This window comes from Schistocerca gregaria, chromosome 2 (genome assembly GCF_023897955.1).
Source record: "Schistocerca gregaria isolate iqSchGreg1 chromosome 2, iqSchGreg1.2, whole genome shotgun sequence".
Lineage (NCBI taxonomy): Eukaryota > Metazoa > Arthropoda > Insecta > Orthoptera > Acrididae > Schistocerca > Schistocerca gregaria.
Genome location: NC_064921.1, coordinates 228305466 through 228328921, shown reverse-complemented (window position 1 = coordinate 228328921; position 23456 = coordinate 228305466). Strand labels below are relative to the sequence as shown.

Genomic DNA, 23456 nt, shown 5'->3' with positions numbered 1-23456 from the left:
CATTAGCATTGACAGTGTGGTGGATGTGTGTCACATTGAGCAGCTAACTTTTATAATTCGATACGTAAAAGACATGTTCCTGTTGAAAGGTTCCTGAAATTAATATCTATTAAAAACATAAATATGAGTATAGCGGAAACCATCTTGAATTTTTTAGAGAATCATGATATTCCAATGAAAATTGTCGAGGACAAAGTTATAACAGTGCTTCAAACATGTCAGGGAACTCTACTGGTCTATTAGCAATTATTACGGGGAAATGTGAATTTGTCACCTTTGTACCATGTATTAAACTTGGTGGGTGTCCAAGCTGTTGGGTGTGTGTTATCAGAGGCAACAAACTTTTTTGAAATGGTTCAGACAGTCGAGCTCTACTCTCCAATGGAAAATATCGACAGAACATTTAGATTCAAAAAAGTTGTTAGAAGTCTTTCACAAACCAGATAGTCAGCTCGAGCTGATGTGGTAAGCGCCTTGCAAATAGGTCATTAAAAATTATAAAAACTTTGATGTCCATCGCAGAAGATACAGAACACTGAACAGGCAAGAGAAACTACAGACAAAGCCCTTAGTTTGTCCATAAAAATGGGAAAGCTAGAATTTATTATAATAACGGAAATTTAGAGTTCTATATTAGAAAAATAGACAAAACAAGTAATTTTCTTTAGAAAGAAACATTAATACTGCACATTGCAACTAATTTGTTTGCTTCACTTGATGATTTTATGATGAACCACAGGGATAAATTTGATGGCTTCGAATCGTCCGACAAATAAAGAAACCCAGAATCTGATTACAACGACCTATCTCGAACAAGAAATGTAGAAGCTCACGCCAGAGATTTTTTGATGGTTCTGCACGGTCAGTCCAACTGAATGGAAAAGAGAAATTCAAAGAAAAAAACCTGTCTTCCCATAACTGATACCCTGAGGGTTCATCTAAAACAGAGATTAAGTTTCTAAGAGAACATTAGTCAACGTTATGGTTTATTTTTCCGAAGAGCTGAGGCCAAGTTGCAAAGTATTTGCTGAAATTCATTATGAAGACGTTAACGAGCAAGAATTGGAATCGGATTGTCTGGTTTTAACAGAGCACTTGAAAATTATTCATAGTAAAAGTAGGGAACAATTAGCACAACGGAAAAATATCACCTTTTGAAAGAAAACAAAATTGAAGCCACATTCCAAATGTAGAAATCACATGGAGAATCTTTTTTAACATGATGGTAACCAAGTGCAGTGCAGAAAGCTCCTACTCCAAATTGAAAAGAATAAAAAATGAATTAAGAAGTACGATGCTTCCAGAGAGATTAACCAGTTTATCGTTGATGTCCATAGAATGTGATATGCTCAAAAATATAGATTCTGAAGAAGTGATTAACGATTTCAACATTGTCAAATCTTGAAGGTACCTCTTCAATCAACATAGATTTTTAAGCACTAACCTGTGAATGCTAAAAGAGTTACTTTTGTGGATTATATTATCTAGAACCTCGCTTACCTACTTTCTTTGTCTATTCTAACAAAATAGTGCTCTGTCAAGGTCATAGGGGCCGCATTATCCTAATGTGCCCAGGGCCGCCAATAGGTTAAAGACGGTTCTGGACACCTCAGTCACCTGCAGCTAAGAGCCAGCTGCCATCAGTGGTCAAACTGCTCTTTATATGTCCATGATCCAGCCAGTAATCCGTGCGTGTTACTAGTCTGTGCCAGTTAACAAGCCTGTATCCATGTGTCAGTCTGTACGTGTCAATAAATCTCATACGTTTCAAGAAACTGTATTGAACTATCTACCTTATGCTGTCAAACCATGACGAAATAAGTAGTTTGTTGGTTTCTCATCGCCGTATTTCTTATTGTGTTTGGAGGCAGAACACAAGTGGCAATGAGTCTGTTTCTCATGTGTGTTCATTCTTGCGCTTGTTCTCCCTCTCCGTGTCTTCTGTATAGTGCAAGTGGAGATAAGTCAAACTTTCATATGCTTTGCTATGGAAGGTTCATGTGTCACGTTTATGACTGTTTTCATCACTACTGTAGCATGGCACCTTCTTCTAGTAACCTGAAACCACTTCTTGGCCACAGTGACAGTCCAAGCTCTGCTATCTCACAGTGTACTGTCACAGGGTTCTGCCACCCAATGATTCTGCTGCAGCTTGGCAAACCTCTGACCATGGCTGTGCAATCCACTTCACTACTTTTTGGGGTTGGCAAACTTCTGAATGCTGTGCCTCCTTTTAGTCAAAAATTTGGGTGATGGACGTAGACACTTATAACACTTTGTTTTTGTCATGCCTTCTTTCTCCTTATTTCAGTCGTTCTGTTAGCTGGCCTCCTTTTCAGATCCAGCCTCCCTCGACCCATTGTTCTGTTGTTCTGTTTGCTGGTTTCCCTTTCGGGAATGGCTCCCCTGTTCTGTTCGTTGGCCACCATTTCTAGACCTACCTCCTCCTTGTGTCAATAAGCCCCCTTTTTTGGGCCCGGCTTCACATTCGTATGCCATCATGCGTTGTCTGTTGTTTTCTTCACATCATTTGTGCACCCATGTCTTGTATCACCTTTTTCCTTGTGTAGCAATCCATCACATCAGTGTCTGTGTCATTGGTTCTGAACACTGTTTTCTGCTCTTTCCAATCAGTGGGAAGGGGGGGGGGGGTGGCTGCACTGTTGCTGTTCGTTGAACACATTGGCATGTAGCAACAAGCCCACTAGATGAAGAAGAAGCCACTGCAATCCCAGTCAGGAAACCTGGCCGCAATGGGCAACTCCATTGAAAACAACAAGCCTGGAGGCACTTCTGCCTTGCTCTTCTTGCTTCCTGCAACATGAGAGAGTTGCATATTGACACCAGAGTAGCTGTTTTCACTCCTCAACTTTCAGAGCAATTTCCTGTTCTGGGTCAAGGCATGACACAGTCTCCCTTCAGTACTCAACAATGTTTTTTCTCCCTTAGCTAGCACCAGTGCTACCTCTGGACAGAATCCTTATTCTCTTTGTTGAACCTTTCGTAGACACTTTTGGTTGTTGGTCGTTTGATGCCGCCTGCCTTTTTTCCTTTTGCTATTTGTTGTCCATGTACTGCAGTAGACGTGACTCGTACAGCACTGCCACATGCTTTTCTTGTCGAAGGCCTCCATTGTACAGTGAATTTTTGGAAAGCAGTTCAGTTTGGACTCTCAACAGCTTCTGTACCAACACAAGCACCTCTAGGCGCCGCTTGTACCTATGTGGGCGTCTCCTGCAATGATGTGTGCACGTCTTACATCTGCTGGCACCTCCAGTACCTATGTAGGGGTCTCCAGGCACATATAGAACAAAAGTGTGTGCCTTCTATCTTGCTCCAAGTGCCTCCAGCACTGAGGTGGTTGCCTTCAGGCATCTTCAGCACTGATGTGGGGTGCGCCTACTCTGTTGTGGATGCCTGCTGCACCTATGTGTGTACCTCCTACCAGCCACAGGTGCCTCCTGCACCTTCGCATGTGCCTCTTACCCTATGCTGGTGTTTCCTGCACCAATGCAGGAATCTCACAAACACTGACATGGGCAGCTCCTTTACAGTCATTGGCGTTGCTATCTCCTGCTGGCACTTCTTACACACCCAACAGACACTGTGACTCCCCATTTTATGGCACGTAGTGGCTACTCCTCCTAAGGAAGTATCACCCGTCAGTATATCGTGGAAGATTGGGCAGCAGGTCGCTCTTCCCCCAGGGAAGCAGGAGTGTAGTAACCGTTACTACATGTTAGCAGCCTTTACTGCAGCACACATCATGAAATTCAAGCAGCACACTGTTCAGGAACTCTAGGCCTCCACCAGATGTTGCCACTCATGGTACAGCACATGAGTCACCTATAGTGGGAAAAATGCTCTTGATATGTCTGTGCATCAGCTCTGACCAGGTCTGTACTTCTCACCAGTTTGTTCCCATCAACAAGTCTGTACCTGTCGGCCTGTACGCATCAACAAATCTTGTATACACAGGGTGTTTCAAAAATGACCGGTATATTTGAAACGGCAATAAAAACTAAACGAGCAGCGATAGAAATACACCGTTTGTTGCAATATGCTTGGGACAACAGTACATTTTCAGGCGCACAAACTTTCGAATTTAGAGTAGTTACAATTTTCAACAACAGATGGCGCTGCAAGTGATGTGAAAGATATAGAAGACAACACAGTCTGTGGGTGAGCCATTCTGTATGTCGTCTTTCTGCTGTAAGCGTGTGCTGTTCACAACGTGCAAGTGTGCTGTGGACAACATGGTTTATTCCTTAGAACAGAGGATTTTTCTGGTGTTGGAATTCCACCGCCTAGAACACAGTGTTGTTGCAACAAGACGAAGTTTTCAACGGAGGTTTAATGTAACCAAAGGACCAAAAAGAGATACAATAAAGGATCTGTTTGAAAAATTTCAACGGACTGGGAACATGACAGATGAACGTGCTGGAAAGGTAGGGCGACCGCGTACGGCAACCACAGAGGGCAACGCACAGCTAGTGCAGCAGGTGATCCAACAGCAGCCTCGGGTTTTCGTTCGCTGTGTTGCAGCTGCGGTCCAAATGACGCCAACGTCCACGTATTGTCTCATGCCTCTATCCATACAAAATTCAAACATGGCAACCCGTCAGCGCCGCTACCATTGCTGCACGAGAGACATTCGCTAACGATATAGTGCACAGGATTGATGACGGCGATATGCTTATGGGCATTTGGTTTACTGACGAAGCTTATTTTTACCTGGACGGCTTCATCAATAAACAGAACTGGCGCATATGGGGAACTCGAAAAGCCCCATGTTGCAGTCCCATCGTCCCTGCATCTTCAAAAAGTACTGGTCTGGGCCGCCATTTCTTCCAAAGGAATCATTGGCCTATTTTTCAGATCTGAAACGATTACTGCATCACGCTATCTGGACATTCTTCGTGAATTTGTGGCGGTACAAACTGCCTTAGACGACACTGCGAACACCTCGTGGTTTATGCAAGATGGTGCCCAGCCACATCGCACGGCCGACATCTTTAATTTCCTGAATGAATATTTCGATGATTGTGTGATTGCTTTGGGCTATCCGAAACATACAGGAGGCGGCGTGGATTGGCCTCCCTATTCGCCAGACATGAACCCCTGTGACTTCTTTCTGTGGGGACACTTGAAAGACCAGGTGTACCGCCAGAATCCAGAAACAATTGAACAGCTGAAGCAGTACATCTCATCTGCATGTGCAGCCATTCCGCCAGACACGTTGTCAAAGGTTTCGGGTAATTTCATTCAGAGATTACGCCATATTATTGCTACGCATGGTGGATATGTGGAAAATATCGTACTATAGAGTTTCCCAGACCGCAGCACCATCTGTTGTTTACAATTTCGAAAGTTTGTCTGCCTGAAAATGTACTGTTGTCCCAAGCATATTGGAACAAAGGGTGTATTTCTATCGCTGCTCGTTTAGTTTGTATTGCTGTTTCAAATATACCGGTCTTTTTTGAAATACCCTGTATCAAGAAACTGTGCTAAACTGTCTCTGTTATGCTGTCATGCCATGGTCACGTAAGTAGTTGTTGTTTCCTTACAACCATGTTTCTTATTATGTTCAGAGTCAGAATAGTAGCAGTTATCATTACTTAGATCTATAGTTTTTATTTATTTAGCTCTTTGATCATATACCATACAATGTTCAAGATGATGTTGGACTGGACTTATATCTAGTGTTTACAAAGAAAAATAATCATGTTTATATGTAGGCCTCTGTGTTAAAAATTATATGTATTGAAGTTCATGTCCTCACTCCCTGAATTGCAGCAATAGTAGTGTACATATGCTCTACTATATCTTTCAAATATATTTGTATTTACCATACATTTTCGATTCTCTGACAACATGCTGCTTGATTTTATACATATATAGCATGTGCCAATCTATCACAAACTTTTATTAATTGAGATTACAAATAATTTCCTTTTAATCTGGTATTATGATTACGTGTGTCACAATTTTATCTGATGTTATTATTATTGCCAGTTACTTTTTAAAAACCTACACTAGTGTGCCCGTGCACACATGGTAATGAAAGCACTTTTATTGTTTTAAACAATGATTTACCTAACTTTTTAAACCTAATGGCTCTCTTTTTGGATTTTGAAAGGCAGCATTGATAACATCAAGGTATTGAGAACTGTGTTCTTAAGAACAAAAAGGAAACAAATACATGTTTAAAATTGAGAACTTTGACAAGTATGTCAGCCCCACTACCTCTTTTTCCTTAAAGTAATCCACTCATCCACTCCAAAATTCCCCCCCCCCCCCCCCCCCCCCCCCCGCCACTGCTCCCCTGCCCCATTGTACAGTTAAAAGGAGGATGTATGTTAGACTTTCTAGGTGCAGTATTCAGATTATTCAGTGTCCCATATAGTTCTTACACAACTTCATTATTTTCATCACAGTGTGGTAGCAAAATATTTTACCCACTTGTATTTCCACAATCATTTTTCAAAGTTAATGGAATATTTTGTCCCATAATTCTATGTTATTACTGTTAAAAATACAATATGCTCTTTTGATATATATTTCAGTTCAAATTTCTAATTTGAATAACCAAAAATGCAATAATGTAGTAAAAGGCAGTGAGTACAAATAAATACAAATACAAATCTAAGAACTCTGGTCTTGTTTATGTCAAGACAAATGAATACATGATCAAGAACTGAAAAATGAGAAGTGAAAACTAAGAAATAAAACCCAAAAAATCAGAACTTAGAATTGAGAACCAAGAAGTGAGAAACAAGAAATGAGAACAAGAACCATGGTTGGTTCTTGAGCACAGTGAGAACTCATTGGTAGAAGACTTAGCAGTTTTTGGATTGTCCATAATTACCCAGGGCTGCTGAAGAATTTCCCCAGAATACAAGACCATATTTTAGATGCACATTAAAATATGCATAGTAAGCACTAATTAGTGACTGATTGTTTGTACATTTCTCTAGGGTCTTTGAAAGCTAACAGCCTGTACTCAGCTTGGAATTGGTATAGTCTGTATGTTGTCCCAATATAGATTAGTTTGTATCCAAATGTTAAGAAATTTTCTTCTTTCTTTATTCCCAATAGGTTGATTTTATGGTGACATCAGTGTAATGCAAGATGAATTTTAACAGGTGGGTCCCTCCCATCCTGGGGTCTGAGTGACCTGACCTTCCTTTTTAACCTTTCTGAATCCATTCCTCCATCTAGGAAGGAACTATTAGTTATGCATGTATGTATTTTTATATGTGTCTATGGGCAATACCTATATTCCTCCTGAAATTAGATAGTGGCCTTAAATTCTGTCTCATAATTTTATTGTTTTCTTGAGAGAATTTTAATTTTGATACAAGAAATTATTTTGAAAGCCGTGGAAATTTATTGATACTGTTTTCTTGTTTTGTAATGTGAACAGATTTATTTAAACTATTTACTGAGGTGGCTTGAAACAGTTTACTACTTGTTGGGCATTGTCATTTTTAGGTGCATTACTAATAATGTTGTGGGAGAAGCAACCTGTTTTATGTCAATCATCAAGTATGTTCAGGTCATTCACATAAACCAGGAATAGAAAAGGTCCCATTACTGACACTTGAGGTACTCCATGTTGATGGAGTGTTCCTGTGACAAGTGTTCTGAGACTATTTGTATTTTTACATCTACATATCTTATGTTTGCTATTTTCTTGCAGTTAGTGAGAACTGAATGAAGCCATTCATTTGCTGGGCCCCTAGTACCATTATATTCAGGCTTGTATATAACATATGTAATGTTATGAGTGAGTGCATGTAAACCATGCTTAATCAGTAATATCAAATTGCCATAATACTACCTTAATCAAGAGCAGATATAAATGACTAGCTGTTACCCGCAGCTGTGGCTTGCATATCAGTAGTTTTATTATGATGAGTGATAGTGAGTAACTAACCTACTGCATGCACAATAATCCCAGCTGTCCTCATGTGTCTGCCTATTTGGGTAACCGTAGCTTGTGTTGTGCCCCCTTGCCCACCCACCATGTCCTCCACCTAACTGCTACAATGCATAACTGATGGCACCCAGAGTGCTGCTGTCGAATGGTGTGTGTGTGTGTGTGGGGGTGGGGCAGGTGGGGGGGGGGGGTGGGGGGGGGGGAGGGGGGGGAGGGGGTCTTGGGTGTGGGCAGGAGTTTGCATCTATTCACCATGCTATTGAAGTAACTATAAATTATACAATGTGTACATTATGCAACATATTTAATAATTTTTTAAATATAATTTATCTTCACTAATGCAAAAAAATGTTCCATTCCCTACTTCACCCTCTCATGGTGTCAATTTTTTTTTCTTTTTTCCCCCTAAAGTAGCCTATGTTCTTCCCCAGGGTACAAGCTACCACTGCACGAAATTTCATTAAAATCAGTTTGGCAGTTTAGTCATGAAAACTTAATGGACAGAGCTATTCTTGAATTTATAATGTTAGTATGAAAGTATGGATTAACTATGTCGCAGACAGTATAAGCATTGTATTCATTATGTTGAATCATATTACATAGAACTTAGCAACCAATAAAAGCAATTTCACATATTGTCATTTGGGATTACTTTGCTCTTTAGGGTCAACCATACATCAACCTTTTTTTAAAAAAAAAGAAAAAGAGGAGAGAGAGATTTGTTGGTTCACACACTCCATGTTGTATATCTGTGAACTACTTTTTATATGAACTGCATCACTTTTAGGTTTCAACCTTGCTTGCCTGTTTGATTGTTGGCCCTTTTGAATTTTTCACACACACGTAAGTAAAGACATGGTCAACTGTGTAACAAATTAAGCTGGGAAAGTGTTTTTGTTTTTTTTTTTGTCATAAGGAAAACTGGTCACTGTGAAGGTTAGTCACCATTACTTTAATTACTCAGAATGTGTAGCTGCTGAAGAGTATTGTAGATTTTCATTTATTGGAATGTTGTATGTGTCACTGTATGTTTACTTGTGTATGTTATAAAATGTCTTAGTTCATGAAACTTTGTACCACAACAAAAGTGGAGAAAATATCCCCAGTGTGCATATCTTACACACCTACAAATATTTCTAAGTTAGTTTACCACCATAATGTGCTCTTGGCAGTGAATAATGTTTGTTATCTGTTTCAGATCGTTGAAAATATACAGAAGTACAAGAGAAGATTGGTGAAAAGATACGGAAGTTCAAGAGAACTGTTTGAAGTAGGCAGTACTGTGATTACAGCCCAGAAATCTGGAGAAATGCCTACAAGCCATTAGGGGGAAGGAGATATCACAGAAGAAACTTAATTAATAAACTGAAGTTAAAGGAAGAAGTTAATTCATGTTCAGTGTTCCCACAGATTTTTACTAATGAAGAAGAATCACAGCCTGTTATAGATGTTTCGTAACTGAGTGAATTTTGGTTCCTGTCACTCCCATTGAACTTCAAATGCTAGTAAAGTCATACATTGCCAGACAGGAATGTAAGGTTAATAGATTCCAGGCCAAGTGTCTTGAGTGTCACCCAACACTACCCTGAACTTCATGTACACTTTGCAACCAATGTTAAAGTGAGTAGAGATGCTGTTGATGTGCAGAGAATACACTGAACATTAGCATGTTGAACTGAAAGATATGCCAGCAAGCAGTAACTGGTACTTTGATGAAACCAATCTCATTGATAATTCTAGGAAAAAGAAAACTTTTGCAAAAAGAGATTCAAAATAGTCAATACACATTTGTAATTCCTCCAAGAGCAACATATCAGTAATGTTTGCTGGAAGTGACAAGGGAGAAATCTTGCCTTCATTTGTTTGCAGTCTAGATGGACAGAGAATGGGCCCAGTGGCTATTTTTACCCAATTTTCCCTAGTGGATGGTTTGACAGTTGTTCACCAGGCTGATGCTACTGAAATTGGGAAACCTGGAAGGAAAGAAAGTAGTAATCTGTGATGATTTATTCTCATGTTTGACAACCTATGTTGTGGGACTCTGTAGTGAGAATGATGTATCATTCATCTGTCTGCCAGTGAACAGTACCCACATTGCACAGCCATTGGATGCTTTTGTCACTGAGCCCATAAAATCAACCTGGAGACAGATTCTTACAGAGTGGAAAAGCAGCAAGCTTGGTTTCAAAAAATTTCTTCCAGAAGTAGCATTTACCATTTCTGTTAAGAGGACTAACAGTTATATTAGGCAGAAACCTAATTGCAAGTTTCAGAATGTGCAGCATACATCCAATCAATGTTGTTGAAATTCTCCATCTTTATTCAAGGACAGCTGACAAGGATGCAGTAAAGAACTCTTTCATTGAAGCCTTCCACCATAAGAGAACAGAGGGAGAAGTAAAATTAGAGTTACTCCCAGTAAAAGTTTGACAGAGATGCAGAAGGTTATAAAGAAACAGAGAAGAAGTCACAAAAATCAAGCAAGTAGCCCAGAAGAATATTCTCAACCTATCCCTCCAAGAGATTCTTTTGAAGATGATCAGAGCAGCATCATGTGTAACATGTGAAGCAGATTATGCCAAGTTAGTAAATAGCTGAAGAAGAGTAGTTTAGAATTTGATGAAGTTGTGTGCACTGTACACGAGGATATGATCTTCAAATATGAAGGGAGATATTTTCCTGGATGAATTACTGATTTAAGTGATGATGGGGCTTCAATAAATTCAAGGCAAAAGCCTAAGAAATCATCGAAGTGGCCAGTGTCGAAGATGAAATGACGTATGATGGTGATGAAATGATTGGCACCATTCAGCCTCCAATACAGATAAGCCAATGTACTACAGTTACACTAGAGCTTCGATGTTGGTGGTAATAGCTCACAACTGAGAGTATGTTTTGTGTTAAATCTTTAAATTGTAAACAATTTTGATAATAAAATTTGTTAGTGCATACGCAAGTGCTAATTTCCTTCATTCTTGAAGTCAAACACTGATCAAAACCTCTGTAATCCTTATTTTTAATTTAGATATCTGGTGCAAAGTATTACCAGGGCAGGGGAAACTTTTCTCCATTTAAAAAAAATTAAAAATAGAAATAAAACGTTATTTTAAGATAAATAAATACACATTACTTTGCAAAGGTATATTTACTAATCAAATAAACCTGAAAATAAAAGCATTAAAGAATCACTGTTTTGAACCTAATTTCTTTTAAAATCTATAAAAAGTGAAGCAAAGTAACCCCAGATGACAGAATATGATTAAGTTCAAAAACCAAAGGGCAAATACTTTTCTGTAATTCACATATTATTATTCAAATCAATAAATATCTTGTACTACACATTTTCAAAGGCATGTAGTCTATTTTTTCCCTCAGGGTTCAAGCTTAACTTCATGTCATCAAATCTTGTTCAGTGGTTGAGCCATGAAAATTTAACAGACAGGATTACCTCTCTCTCTCTCTCTCTCTCTCTAGGTCTAAAGCCTAAGGTTGCAATATTTTTTTCCTGTCCTCCCATCCTCTGAGTAGTTATTTATCTTCATATACTGCAGTTGTTGTAACTGTGGATTCTATCTATGTGCTCATCTCTCCATTATTATAAACTTGCCACATTCAACATTTTCATGGATTTGTGCTACACAGTGCATGTTAGTTATCCTTCAATGCACTGGGTGCTTTATATACACCTTATCATCATCCCCCATTTCCCATAAAATATTTTCCACAAATTTAAGTTATTTGCATCTAAGTGATAATTCCTGATTTCTGGACATACTTTATATTTCTATTGAATTTATAGTCCCTTAGTAAAGTATAGACTGAAATAATAATATTAACAGAAAAAATGAACACAAATTAAATAACACACTCAAAACAGTGCTTCACATACTTCATATATATTTATGAATAATGAGCAATTTATTGAGTAGCACTGATTGTATGTGCTTTGTTCATAGGTATTTCTAATCACCTTTATACAGTCAGTCTTTATATTCTATACCTCAAACTCTATGTTGAGATAATATGTGAAGTTTGTATTTTTTATCTCTGTATGTGATTGTTAATTAGTGTTATTGATTGTATTTTTGGTTATTAATGTGTATATTAACCTTTTCATGTGAAGATCAATGACATGAATATAATAATGAATTTAATATCTTGACTCATTTGATATTGACACGCTATCAGGCAATAATGGATCTATGGAATATGTTTCACAATAAATAAGAAGGCCCTGTAAAGTTATTTTCATGCAGTGTGCTTTTCTATTTCAAAATGAAAGAAAAGCTATATCAGCTGAAGTTGAGTGCATAGAGACATTCTTACAGCAGCTATTAACAATCCGAAACAATAGCTTGGTATAATTATGACGGACTGTGCAATACAAATTGTAGGTACTGGAGAAATGTCAGCCTCTATTGTATTGTCATTACCTAGGAGCTGGAAAATTTTCCGATTACATTATTTTTCAAACTACATCAATCACTAAACAGTAAGTGCGAGGAGTTAACTTACCTTGCCGTATCTGGCCATGTAATTTTCAACAACACTTTTGGCACAGTTGTAGTCAAGTGTGCAGTCCTGGTAAGCTGCAAAGTAGATGAAAATATACTATATATGATAGAGGTGAGAAACAGAGTACAAAATCAACTTGAGAAATTTAGTACTTTGTGAAGCTACGGGTCACTAACTTCATATTAGTGAACCACATAAATCATTGCTGAGTTTTTAAAAACACCTTATCTTTCGTAGAAATGTATTTATATGGCTCAAATTCTTATTGCAACTAATTGATTTGATTCTGAATCAATATTGGAAAGTTCTGCAACTTTGTTGTTAATCAGCACTATGATTTTATTAATACCTATTATATTTTCTACATCTGAAAAATTATAGATTATGTGAAAAATGCAAACAATTTGATGTTCAGATTCCTTGTTAAGTGATTGGTCTTCCCATTATGTATGTATTGGTGGGGGTCTTATATTTCCTGACTAACAGGTTGCAAGAAGTTGTGGATTACCACATGCAACAGGAGTGTACCATGCAAAATAGTCTAGTACCTATTGAAACCTTCTAGTATATTACGTTATTACTTGTTCCATGGATAATGACTACAACATTTCACAATGATGTGGAAAGTGTAGTTTAACATAAGTTTCCATATATATATTTTCAGCTATATTGCTTCATATCTAAAAATTCATCTATTGACTAGAAGGAGTTGCCAGTAAAACACACACACACACACACACACACACACACACACACACACACACACACACACACACACACACACACATAGAATCTCAGCTGGAGATGGCGGATGTGTTTCCGAGCCTATATTTATCCATGGCATTATGCCACTTACTCGTCAGATTTGTATATACTGTGTATTCTCAAAATTAGCGAGAGTCCATTTGCAGAGAACCACTTAATAATTTTCTGAAAGGCATTATTTACCATTTCCTCAGCTGCTTTTTTTGTTAGGTGTAATTACCGTACTTAAAATGAACTAGCTTTGCATCTTCATGAATATAGAGTGACAAGTCGTTAACATATATTAAGAACAATAAAGGACCCAAGACTGAACCCAGGGGGATGTGGTTCTTGATTCCTCCCCAGTTAGAGGACTCTTCTAATTTTTGCAGACTATCTGTAATGTTGATTTCAACCTTCTGCATTCTTTGAGTTAGATATTTATCAAACCATTTGTGCAATGTCCCACTCACCACAATACTTAAGCTTATCTAGAAGAAGTTGAGAACTATTTTACATAATTATGTAAGTAAATGCTATGATGTAGAAATTGCTTGTATGAATACAAACCCCTCAAAGATATTTATATTTATTCTTCCATGTAAAATATTATTATCGATTGTAAAATTAGAAAGGAAGAATAGGCAAACACATACAATGTTTTTTTTTGCTAGTGACAGGCAGTTAAGAATAATGAAGTCATCTTGACTTGGAAATACATGGGATATGGTAGTATATATCAAGTGAGGCTACAGAAATAAAACATGAACAAACAATGGGTATTAAGAGTTATTAGACAAAATAAACTATTTTGGTTACATTTACTGCATTATTTCAAAAATTTTGTTCTTGCTTTGGTTTTGAGAAAAGTAGCAACTTACTTTTATGGTTAGAAACTGAATTTTAATAAAAGATACTGGAGTTTTTACTGCTGATGAAATTGATAGCATGGTTACTATAGGAAAACTCCTGAGGGAGAGTGCATGAATAATATTTTAGCTGATGAAGTCAATTTGTTTTGCTTTTTTTTACATTTTAGAATTCCATTAATGATCAGGGATGACTATAGAAAATTGTCCAAGTGCGGACAAGATTCTAAAATTTAATTTTTTTATATTATGGTGATTCCATGGTTATGGAAATAACATATGTATAAATTACATTGAAGTATTAATATGAAAATAGAAAACAGATAGACATGAATATGATGCTGTTTGCAGTGAAGGTTTGATGATGTGAACTGTGCTACTATGCACTGAAAATTTGATGGTGTTGTATGCTGTTGACAGTTCTCATAACAATCATAGTTACTAGTGCTATTACAACATAGTGATTAATGATGCCCTCCTCTATGTTAACTGATTCAAAGAGTTCAGGTTTGTTGGTAGGAGGTCTACGATGTTGCTCTCACTTGTTGGTTCTCTACCTGTATGACTTAATTTTCAGACAAGACACTCACAATAATGTCACAGGATTCCCTGCCTTAAGTGCTAGTTTTGATCTCATCATATAGCTGGCAAGCTGAAGCCTCTCCTTGTTACAATAGTGTCAGGATAATTGGTCATGAAATTCTGTAAGTTCTTTCTGAACTACTATGCTAGTACAGCTTGTGACACAGGCAGTCTCTAAAAGCATCTGAGTGACATGTTTGGTCCACCTTTGACAATTAACTTCACACAAATTCTGCATGTATATTAATAATTGTGCTGTGAGCTTCTAGAAATCAAGCATGTGCTAACTCCTAGATATCACACATTTCCATACTTGATGAAAATTCTCATAGCCTCAACATTAAGCACAAATATGACCCAAACTCTCTCTCTCTCTCTCTCTCTCTCTCTCTGTCTGTCTGTCTGTCTCTCCATCACTCATCTGATGACTATGAACTCAAATGTTTCATAGGACTCCTTTAGCTGATTTTGTTGTGATCATTTTCAATAAAACTATGGGAAGAGGAAAAACACAACACACACTTAATGAAAATTACACATTTGTTTCATGTATATTGCAGAAAATTGGATGCTCTGTTTCTGACATACATTTGGACTCACAGTTGAAGCACAGAATACTGCACATAATATATCATGTTTTCAGAAACTCGCTTCTGTGTGTCTCCAAGGTGGACAATTCTTCTATGCCCATTGACAAACTCAACAAGAACTGTTCACTTTTAGGCCACTGAGTACCCAACTGCTTAATACACATTCTTTAATATGACTCAAAGTCAGTTCTCAAAGGACTGCAGTGTCAGCTATACCACATAGATCATTTGGATTGTTCCAACTAATACTATTTTTTTTTGCACCCATCATATTCCAGGACTTGGCATCTTTTAACATATTTCCCCCTCTCTTTTTCCATTATCAGCTTTCATATTTAAAAATTTATTTTGTCTATTTAATTTTTGCTTTTACATTTTTGTTATCACTCGATCTCTCTTTCCATCCTGTTCTTAATAGCACTTAACATTTCTCTTCCTCTTAACCCACATTTTTACTTCTCACTTTATCTGCACTGCAGTAGGCACGGTATTCATCAATGTACTATAATTGATCTACTCTCTCTTATGCACCCCTTCCTCCACCTGTTCCATGCCTCTCAGCATCTTGTCTCCACAACTGGTGGGCCCTTTTCATCTTGGGATCTGAGTGACCTAGCCTTAATTTTTGACCTTCACCAGCCAATAGTTCTGAAAGCTAAAATAGTGTATGTACTTTTATATGTGTGTGTTGACAGTACTGAAATTTAGTACCTGAATGTTTATAGATGGCTGGCCAGTACTTACTGGCTAGCAGTCTGTAAACATTCTTGTAGTTATATCAAGTGCAGTTCCCTTTTGATACAATTAACTCCACTCCTCTGAATATCTAATATATGGTTCAGAGTAAAAAACTGCGATCTGAAAAAGGAAATATTTTTTTTGGTCTGTGCAGTGTTGCCAGTAATACCTTTTGCTACATCTCTTGGTATTTATCTACATCTGAAACTAATATGGAAAAATAACAGACTGTATATGTACAAAATTCGTTATTTTCCAGCTAAACTTAGGACTTGTGTAAGTAACAAATTATTGAATAACTCTTTATACTAATTCTTGTGCAGTCTCTAAATATAGAGTAGTGTTTTGGGATATTTCACTGGAATCAAAAATAATTTTATTTGGCAAGGAAAGGCAGTCACATGCTTCTCTGCAATGAGAAACCATGCATTTGTAGACCATATAAAAAAAAAGAACTGGAAGCACTGACTGCTACATCTCTCCATATACCAGGTAATCAAAAAGTTAGTATAAATTTGAAAACTGAATAAATCATGGAATAATGTAGACAGAGAGGTACAAATTGACACACATGCTTGGAATGACATGGGGTTTTATTAGAACCAAAAAAATACAAAAGTTCAAAAAATGTCTGACATATGGCACGTCATTTGATTAGAATAGCAGTAATTAGTATAACAAAGTAAGACAAAGAAAGATGATATTCTTTACAGGAAAGTCCTCAGCAATAGCTGTAGTCAAGGAATAATGTTGTGGAAAGCACTGTAATGCATGTCCGGAGTTATGGTGAGGAATTGGCATTGGATGTTGTCTTTCAGCATCCCTAGAGATGTCGGTAGATCACAATACACTTGCGACTTCAGGTAACCCCAAGCTAATAATCGCACGGCCTGCGGTCTGGGGACCTGGGAGGCCAAACATGATGAAAGTGGCGGCTGAGCACACGATCATCACCAAACGACGCGCGCAAGAGATCTTTCGTGCATATAGCAATATGGGGTGGTTCTAATAAAACCCCATGTCATTCCAAGCATGTGTGTCAATTTTTACGTCTCTATCTACATTATTCCGTGGTTTATTAAGTTTTCAAATTTGTACTGACTTGTTGATCACCCAGTACTTGGTTGTTGCATACCAAGGAGAAGCTGCAGGAGAATAAACAACAACAGTCTATATGTAAGCAATACACATGTCACAGGCAGATGATCAATATACCAGCTGCAACATCTAAAATGACTCAAAACATTTATAAGTATCAGTATACAGGAATAAATTTTTTATCATGCTGCCAATACAAGAACACAGTGTGTCACCAAATGATTTCACAAACTCCACACAATGCATTTGTATTTAATGTTTATTATGTATATTGCCTATAGCTCATTTATATTAATATGTTGTTAACATAGATTTCTAAGAATAAAAAAAATATTTTGTGGGATTTATGAAACATATTTGAAATTTTAATTACTTTTGCAGAATATCACATGTGAGGACACTTTCTAAAGTTCAAAAGCTTAGATCATATAATAAACCTAATAATAGTATTTATGGGTAGAATTGATGTCTGTTACCATAGATTATCTGCTGTTGCATGAGAATACATTTGATATTCCAAAGTTAGTTGTGAACAGATGCATAAAAGCTGAAATCTCTTGTGGCCTGCATTCAGTTATGGTCCATTGGTGTTGAACATTACCTCCATCACGTTCTGGTTCATCCTCTGGTAGCACTATTTTTCCAGCTGCTGCCCAGTATACTCGTGATATGTAGAAGGGTCCACAGTAGCCACGTGAGCATCCAGCAGATGTGTCACAGCTGGTTGCTGCATGGCATAGGCATCTCGAGCAGATTGCATCCAGGTTTGACACAAAAACTGAAATGAGCAGAATGAAACTCTGAGTCTCTTTTGTTATGTCTTTGATCCACATGTATGTTATTAATCTGTAAAGCTTCCTGAAACTAATTTTTAATTCAAAGGTGATGATTGCAAACTTGGATCTATGAAGATTTTGAAAGCTGTGGCTTTCTCTACATTTTCAGGCAAATGAGACTTGATTCTTAAAAACAGTGACACAATAATGTGTTTGGAATTCATGCCTGATCAACATCAGAGAAAGAAATATGGGAAGATGGTGATTTATATTGTCAGCTCCAAACTCTAGCCACTCAAAACCCTCAAATCACAGGCAAACCATTGCTTCTGTCTTGTTATACTCATTCAAATGGAAATTTCTACAAAAAAGGGGCCAGCAGTTTCATAATCCATTCCCTCTATTGTGTACAAAGCTGTAAAGCATATGTTTGAAACTACCAAAAAATATATGTCGTTTTAGTTTGGGAGGAATATGATTTATTAAGTGACCTTACAACAGCTTCAAAGATCAAGAGGAGTTTGCATCTTTAAGAATGAAATTTTCTTCTTCAGGGGGTACATACTTTCATGTAAGAGGATACAGAGAAATCAGTTTATCTGTTATTTATTGCAATACACAGTTTAATAGTAAGGAAATAAATGGCCAAGAATATTTTTTTGACTATATCATTGCTGGGAAACACTACCACTCAGGTGACATCGACATCTCGTTGGCAGTGTGAACAGAAACAAGGAAAGTATGTGGAGAACAGTTCAATCTGATATATTGAGAATGAAACTTTGAGCTGAGAAGCTTTCTGGTTATATAGGTCAGCAATTGACTTGGGAAAGTAAGGAGAATTAAGGTTTGATGTCCTATTAAAAACAAGATTATTAGGAACAGAGCATATGCTCAGATTAAATGACAAAGGGGTAGGAAAGGTTCAAGGTGGACAACTGATGGGGATTTGACCCTTGTTCCTCCCAAATGCCCTTCAGCAAAGCACCACCTCACTCAGTGATTGATGGGGGAGAGCCTGAGTAAGGTGTGTGAAAAACTGTGGAGAAGCTGATGTCATTACTTTGTTGGTAGTGTAAGTGTGCCAACAGTTGACAGAACTATTGAATGAATTAGTTGTGTCTGGGAAATGTCACCCAAGTTAGGGACAGAGATAAAATATGGCCGGCCGGAGTGGCCGAGCAGTTCTAGGCGCTACAGTCTGAAACCGCATGACCGCTACGGTTGCAGGTTCGAATCCTACCTCGGGCATGGATGTGTGTCCTTAGGTTAGTTAGGTTTAAGTAGTTCTAAGTTCTAGGGGACTGATGACCTGAGAAGTTTAGTCCCATAGTGCTCAGAGCCACTTTTTTGATAAAATATGAGACAGGTGTTATTGGTGAACATGGAAATGATATGTAGTTCACATTCCTATATGAGCTGCAGTGCAGATAAAGCTTCATACAGTGTGATGATGACAAAAATCTTCACAACTTTTGTTTTTGAAGTATTTTGACATTGTCGACCAGGAGATACACAAGCTGTTGTAATTTATTTTTTACGTTAAGGATTAAAAACCCGTTAAGAGTGCATCCAAAATATTCTTTATTTGGATTGATTACTAGTTTCTGCTAACAATCTAGCCATCTTTAGACCTAACATAGTTGTTTAAATTCTCCTGCTGCCTGAGTTGACACATTTATCAAGTTTGTTGACTTTTCAGCCAGGAGATATGTGATCTCTTGCAAATTTGTTTTATTATATTAGGGATTAAAAACCCATGAAGTCAAGATAGCACATGAAATCTTCTCTATTTGGACACTACTAATTTCAGCTAAAAATCTGGTCGCCTTCAGACTTACATAGGTGTTTGAATTCTCATGCCACCTGACTTGTCATATTCATCAACTTTGTTGACATTGTAAAGCAGGAGAAGGTTTAAGGTGGCAGGGGTAAAATTCAGGAAGTGAATGACTATTTACAATTTGTTCAGAAACCAGATGGCATTTATAAAAGTTGAGGGGCATGGAAGAGAGGCAGTGATTGAGAAGGGAGTGACAGGGTTGTGGCTCATCTATGGTGTTGTTCAGGCTGTATACTGAGCAAGCACTAAAGGAACCAAAAGAAAAATTTGGAGTAGGAATGAAAATCCAGGGAGAAGAAATAAAAACCATGAGGTTTGCTGATAACATTATATTTCTGTCAGAGATGGCAAAGGACTTGGAAGAGCAGTGGAACAAAATCGACAATGTCTTAAAAGGAAGATACAAGATCAACTCCAAAAAAGCAAAATGAAGGTAATGGAATGCAATCAAATTAAATCAGGTGATGATGAGGGAATTACATTAGGAAATGAGACACTTAAAGCAGTAGATGAGTTTTGATATTTGGGTAGCAAAATAACTGATGATAATTGAAGAAGAAAGGATATAAAATGTAGACTTGCAATGGCAAGAAAAGTATTTCTGAAGAAAAGAAATTTGGTACCACTGAGTATAGATTTAATTTTTAGGAAGTCTTTTCTGAAAGTATTTGTACGGAGTCTAGCCATATGTGGAAGTGAAACACAGATGATAAACAGTTAAGACAGGAAGAGAATAGAAGCTTTTGAAATGTGGTGCTACAGAAGAATATTGAAGATTAGATGGGTATATCACGTAACTAATGAGGAGGTAATGAACCGAACTGGGTAGAAGAGGAATTTGTGGCACAACTTGACTAGAAGAAGGGATCAGTTGGTAGCATACATTCTGAGGCATCAAGGGATCATCAGTTTAGTACTGGAGGGAAGCGTGCAGGGCAAAACTCGTCGAATGAGACCAAGAGATGAATACACTAAGCAGATTCAGCAGGATGTAGGTTGCAGTAGTTGCTTGGAGATGAAGAGGCTTGCACGAGATAGAGTAGCATGGCGAGCTGCATAAAACCAGTGTTCGAAATAAAGACCACAGCAACAACTGTATAAAAAAAAAAAAAAAAAAAAGGTTTTTTACTGATGAGTCAATCCATATGAAATCAGTCATTAAAAATAAATTTCAACATTTATGATTTAGAATTTTGTAATTTTTGGTCATTTTAGTCTATCCTTCAAAATACAGTATTATAAGAAATTAAAAAATTTTTGGACATTTCATTTTCGAGTTATTAATTTTTAAAATTTACAAAATTGTGCATCTTTTGCCACATTTTGAAACCTTAAAATGCCCATATATCAAAAAGTATCTGATGTACAGATGTGAAATTTACAGTGTTCCATTCAGATTATTATAAGCCTTAAAATATGTGTTGCCTGTACATGGTCAAATTTTTTAAATTCTGAAAATTTCTAAATTGTATTTTTTTTGTTTTGAATATATTAGTCATCCACTATTTGTTAATGTGTGTGCCAAATTCCAAGATGGTATTCCAAAAGGAACATATGAAAATATTTTTATTTTACTGCAATGCCCATTGACAATTGTACCTCAAATACACATGGTTTGCAAGCTGGTTTGTAAAACTAAAAGGAAATTAGTTAGTACTAATTAAGCACACTTCAGTTTATCATTTTAAAATTGTACTAAACTATGCCATATAACAGTTAACATAAATCATGTAAAGGATAGTATGCTTTTTACATAGCTTTTAATTTACTTGCACTTCATATTACAAGGGCTATTCGGAAAGTAAGGAATGATAGGTTGCAAAATGGAAACCACAGTGAAAAAAAAAACTGTTTTATTTGCAACAGTTAGCTGCAACTTCTAGCTACTTATCTCCATAGTCACTGATCTGACTTACACGTTTGTCATAGTGTTGTACCAACTTTCCAATACCCTTGTTATAGAAGGCACCCGTCAGTGCTTTCTGCCAATTCTGTACACTGGCCTACAGCTCATTGTCTGTTCCAAAAGGTTGTCTTCATAGCCAGCAGTTCATGCAAGCAGAGATGAAACTCAGAGGGAGACAATTACAGTCTGTATTGTGGATAATCAACCATTTGCAATTGAAAATGATGCAGGAGCATCTTCATTGCCCCTGCAGAATGCAACTGAGAATTGTCTTGAAGAAGAAAACACACAACATTTATGTAACATTGGCTGCATAGCTTCAGGCAAAATTTCTCACCAGACCCTGATATTTGGTGGGAGACACTATTGTTCGAGGTAGCTTCATGTGATACCTGTGTCTTCAGAACTAAAAATAACAATGTAATGTGACCAACAGGCCTACTTGAGACACTGCCCAACAGACCTGTGTGAAACTTCATTGGATTTCACTATGGTTTCCATTTCGTGACTGATTGTTCCTTACTTTCTGAATAACCCTCGTATTATACAACAACAGAAAAAGTATATTACCAATATATAATAAGACAAAAAATTCATTTCTATTGACTGTAATTCACTTCAGTAGAGATTAATTGCTGAGATAATATCAGTGAAGTACTGGTAAGGGAAAGAGGAGCAAGTTGGCACATGCATGCATCACATATTAAGCACATATGCTCAGGGGATAAAGTGGCAGAAAAGTTCCAGTATCATGATTTAAAATGCTTAATCACCCAATAAAATATTGAAAGGCACATGTTGGAATATGTCACGTACCAAGCACAGCAATCAAAGTGGAATATTGTACTTGTCATATTCCAACATGTGCCTTTCAGTGCTTTATTCACCAATTAAGTATTTTACATCATACCAATGATACATTTTACACTCTGTCATCTGAAGATATTCATTAGAATGAATCTAGTGGCTTAATAAATGAACCTAAAATAAAAATTAATGTGTGGTTTTCTTATCACAGATATTAATTGGTTGTGATACTTCCAATTCTTTGAGTGCAGTAAAGCATATATGCCATTAGTCACTTTTTTATGAGACAAATGGCGAGTGATATTATTGGGAGATGATGGAAGACATGAAATTCGAATGCTTGGAGAATTATTTTGATGACAGGGTCATCCACAGTGCAATTTTTAAGGAGCATCTGGAACACTTGGGGCATGTTGTGTCTGTAAGAGGGGTCATAACTCATCGGTCTAGGACTGCCACTATTTATAAATTCACAGAACCCCAGAACAAAAAGGACATAGAACAGTTTGTCAGGATATTGAACTTCTTTACGTAATTTGTGGCCAACTTTGCTCAGTTAGCAGCTCCACTCAACCAGAGGTAGCAGAAAGGTGAAAAGTTTAGGTAGGGTGATTCCCAACAAGCTGCTTTTGATTCCCTGAAATGCAAACTCAGTAATGCCCCAATGTTTTGACTCTCCAATTTCAATCCAACTTTTGTGCTCCAAATCAATGCCCCCAATTTAGGCATCAGTGTCTTACTCCAGAAACAAGAAGGTGAGTGCTGGCCCTGTTTGGACCCAAAGTTCACTATTCTGTGTACAAGCTGGGAGCTCTGGCAGTGTTACTTATGTCAGAGAGGTTCAAGAGCACAATAAGTTTAAGCTAGAAACAGATAATCAGGCTTCAAGTGGTGTCTTAGCCTGGCGGTATAAAACAGGTACATTTGGCAGTATGTATTTTGACTTCCCAGTTTGATTTGGTGTTTATAACAGGGTATCAAAATCAAGTGGATGATATGCTTTGCCAGATATTCAGTCAGTAAGGGAAAGAGATGGTGGGACATAG

At 37.3% G+C, this 23456-nt stretch overlaps 1 protein-coding gene across 1 annotated transcript in view; it reads right to left on the bottom strand.

Annotated features, from left to right (window-relative positions):
• The window catches only part of LOC126336745 (uncharacterized), a 165616-nt gene that overhangs the window by 27618 nt on the left and 114542 nt on the right, over nt 1-23456 (bottom strand). Inside the window, exons 2-3 of the mRNA XM_050000742.1 lie at nt 17680-17856; nt 12458-12531 (exon numbers count right to left, since the gene is read on the bottom strand). Of these exons, the coding sequence (XP_049856699.1) occupies nt 12458-12531; nt 17680-17856 (251 nt within the window). The remainder of the gene's footprint in view (nt 1-12457; nt 12532-17679; nt 17857-23456) is intronic.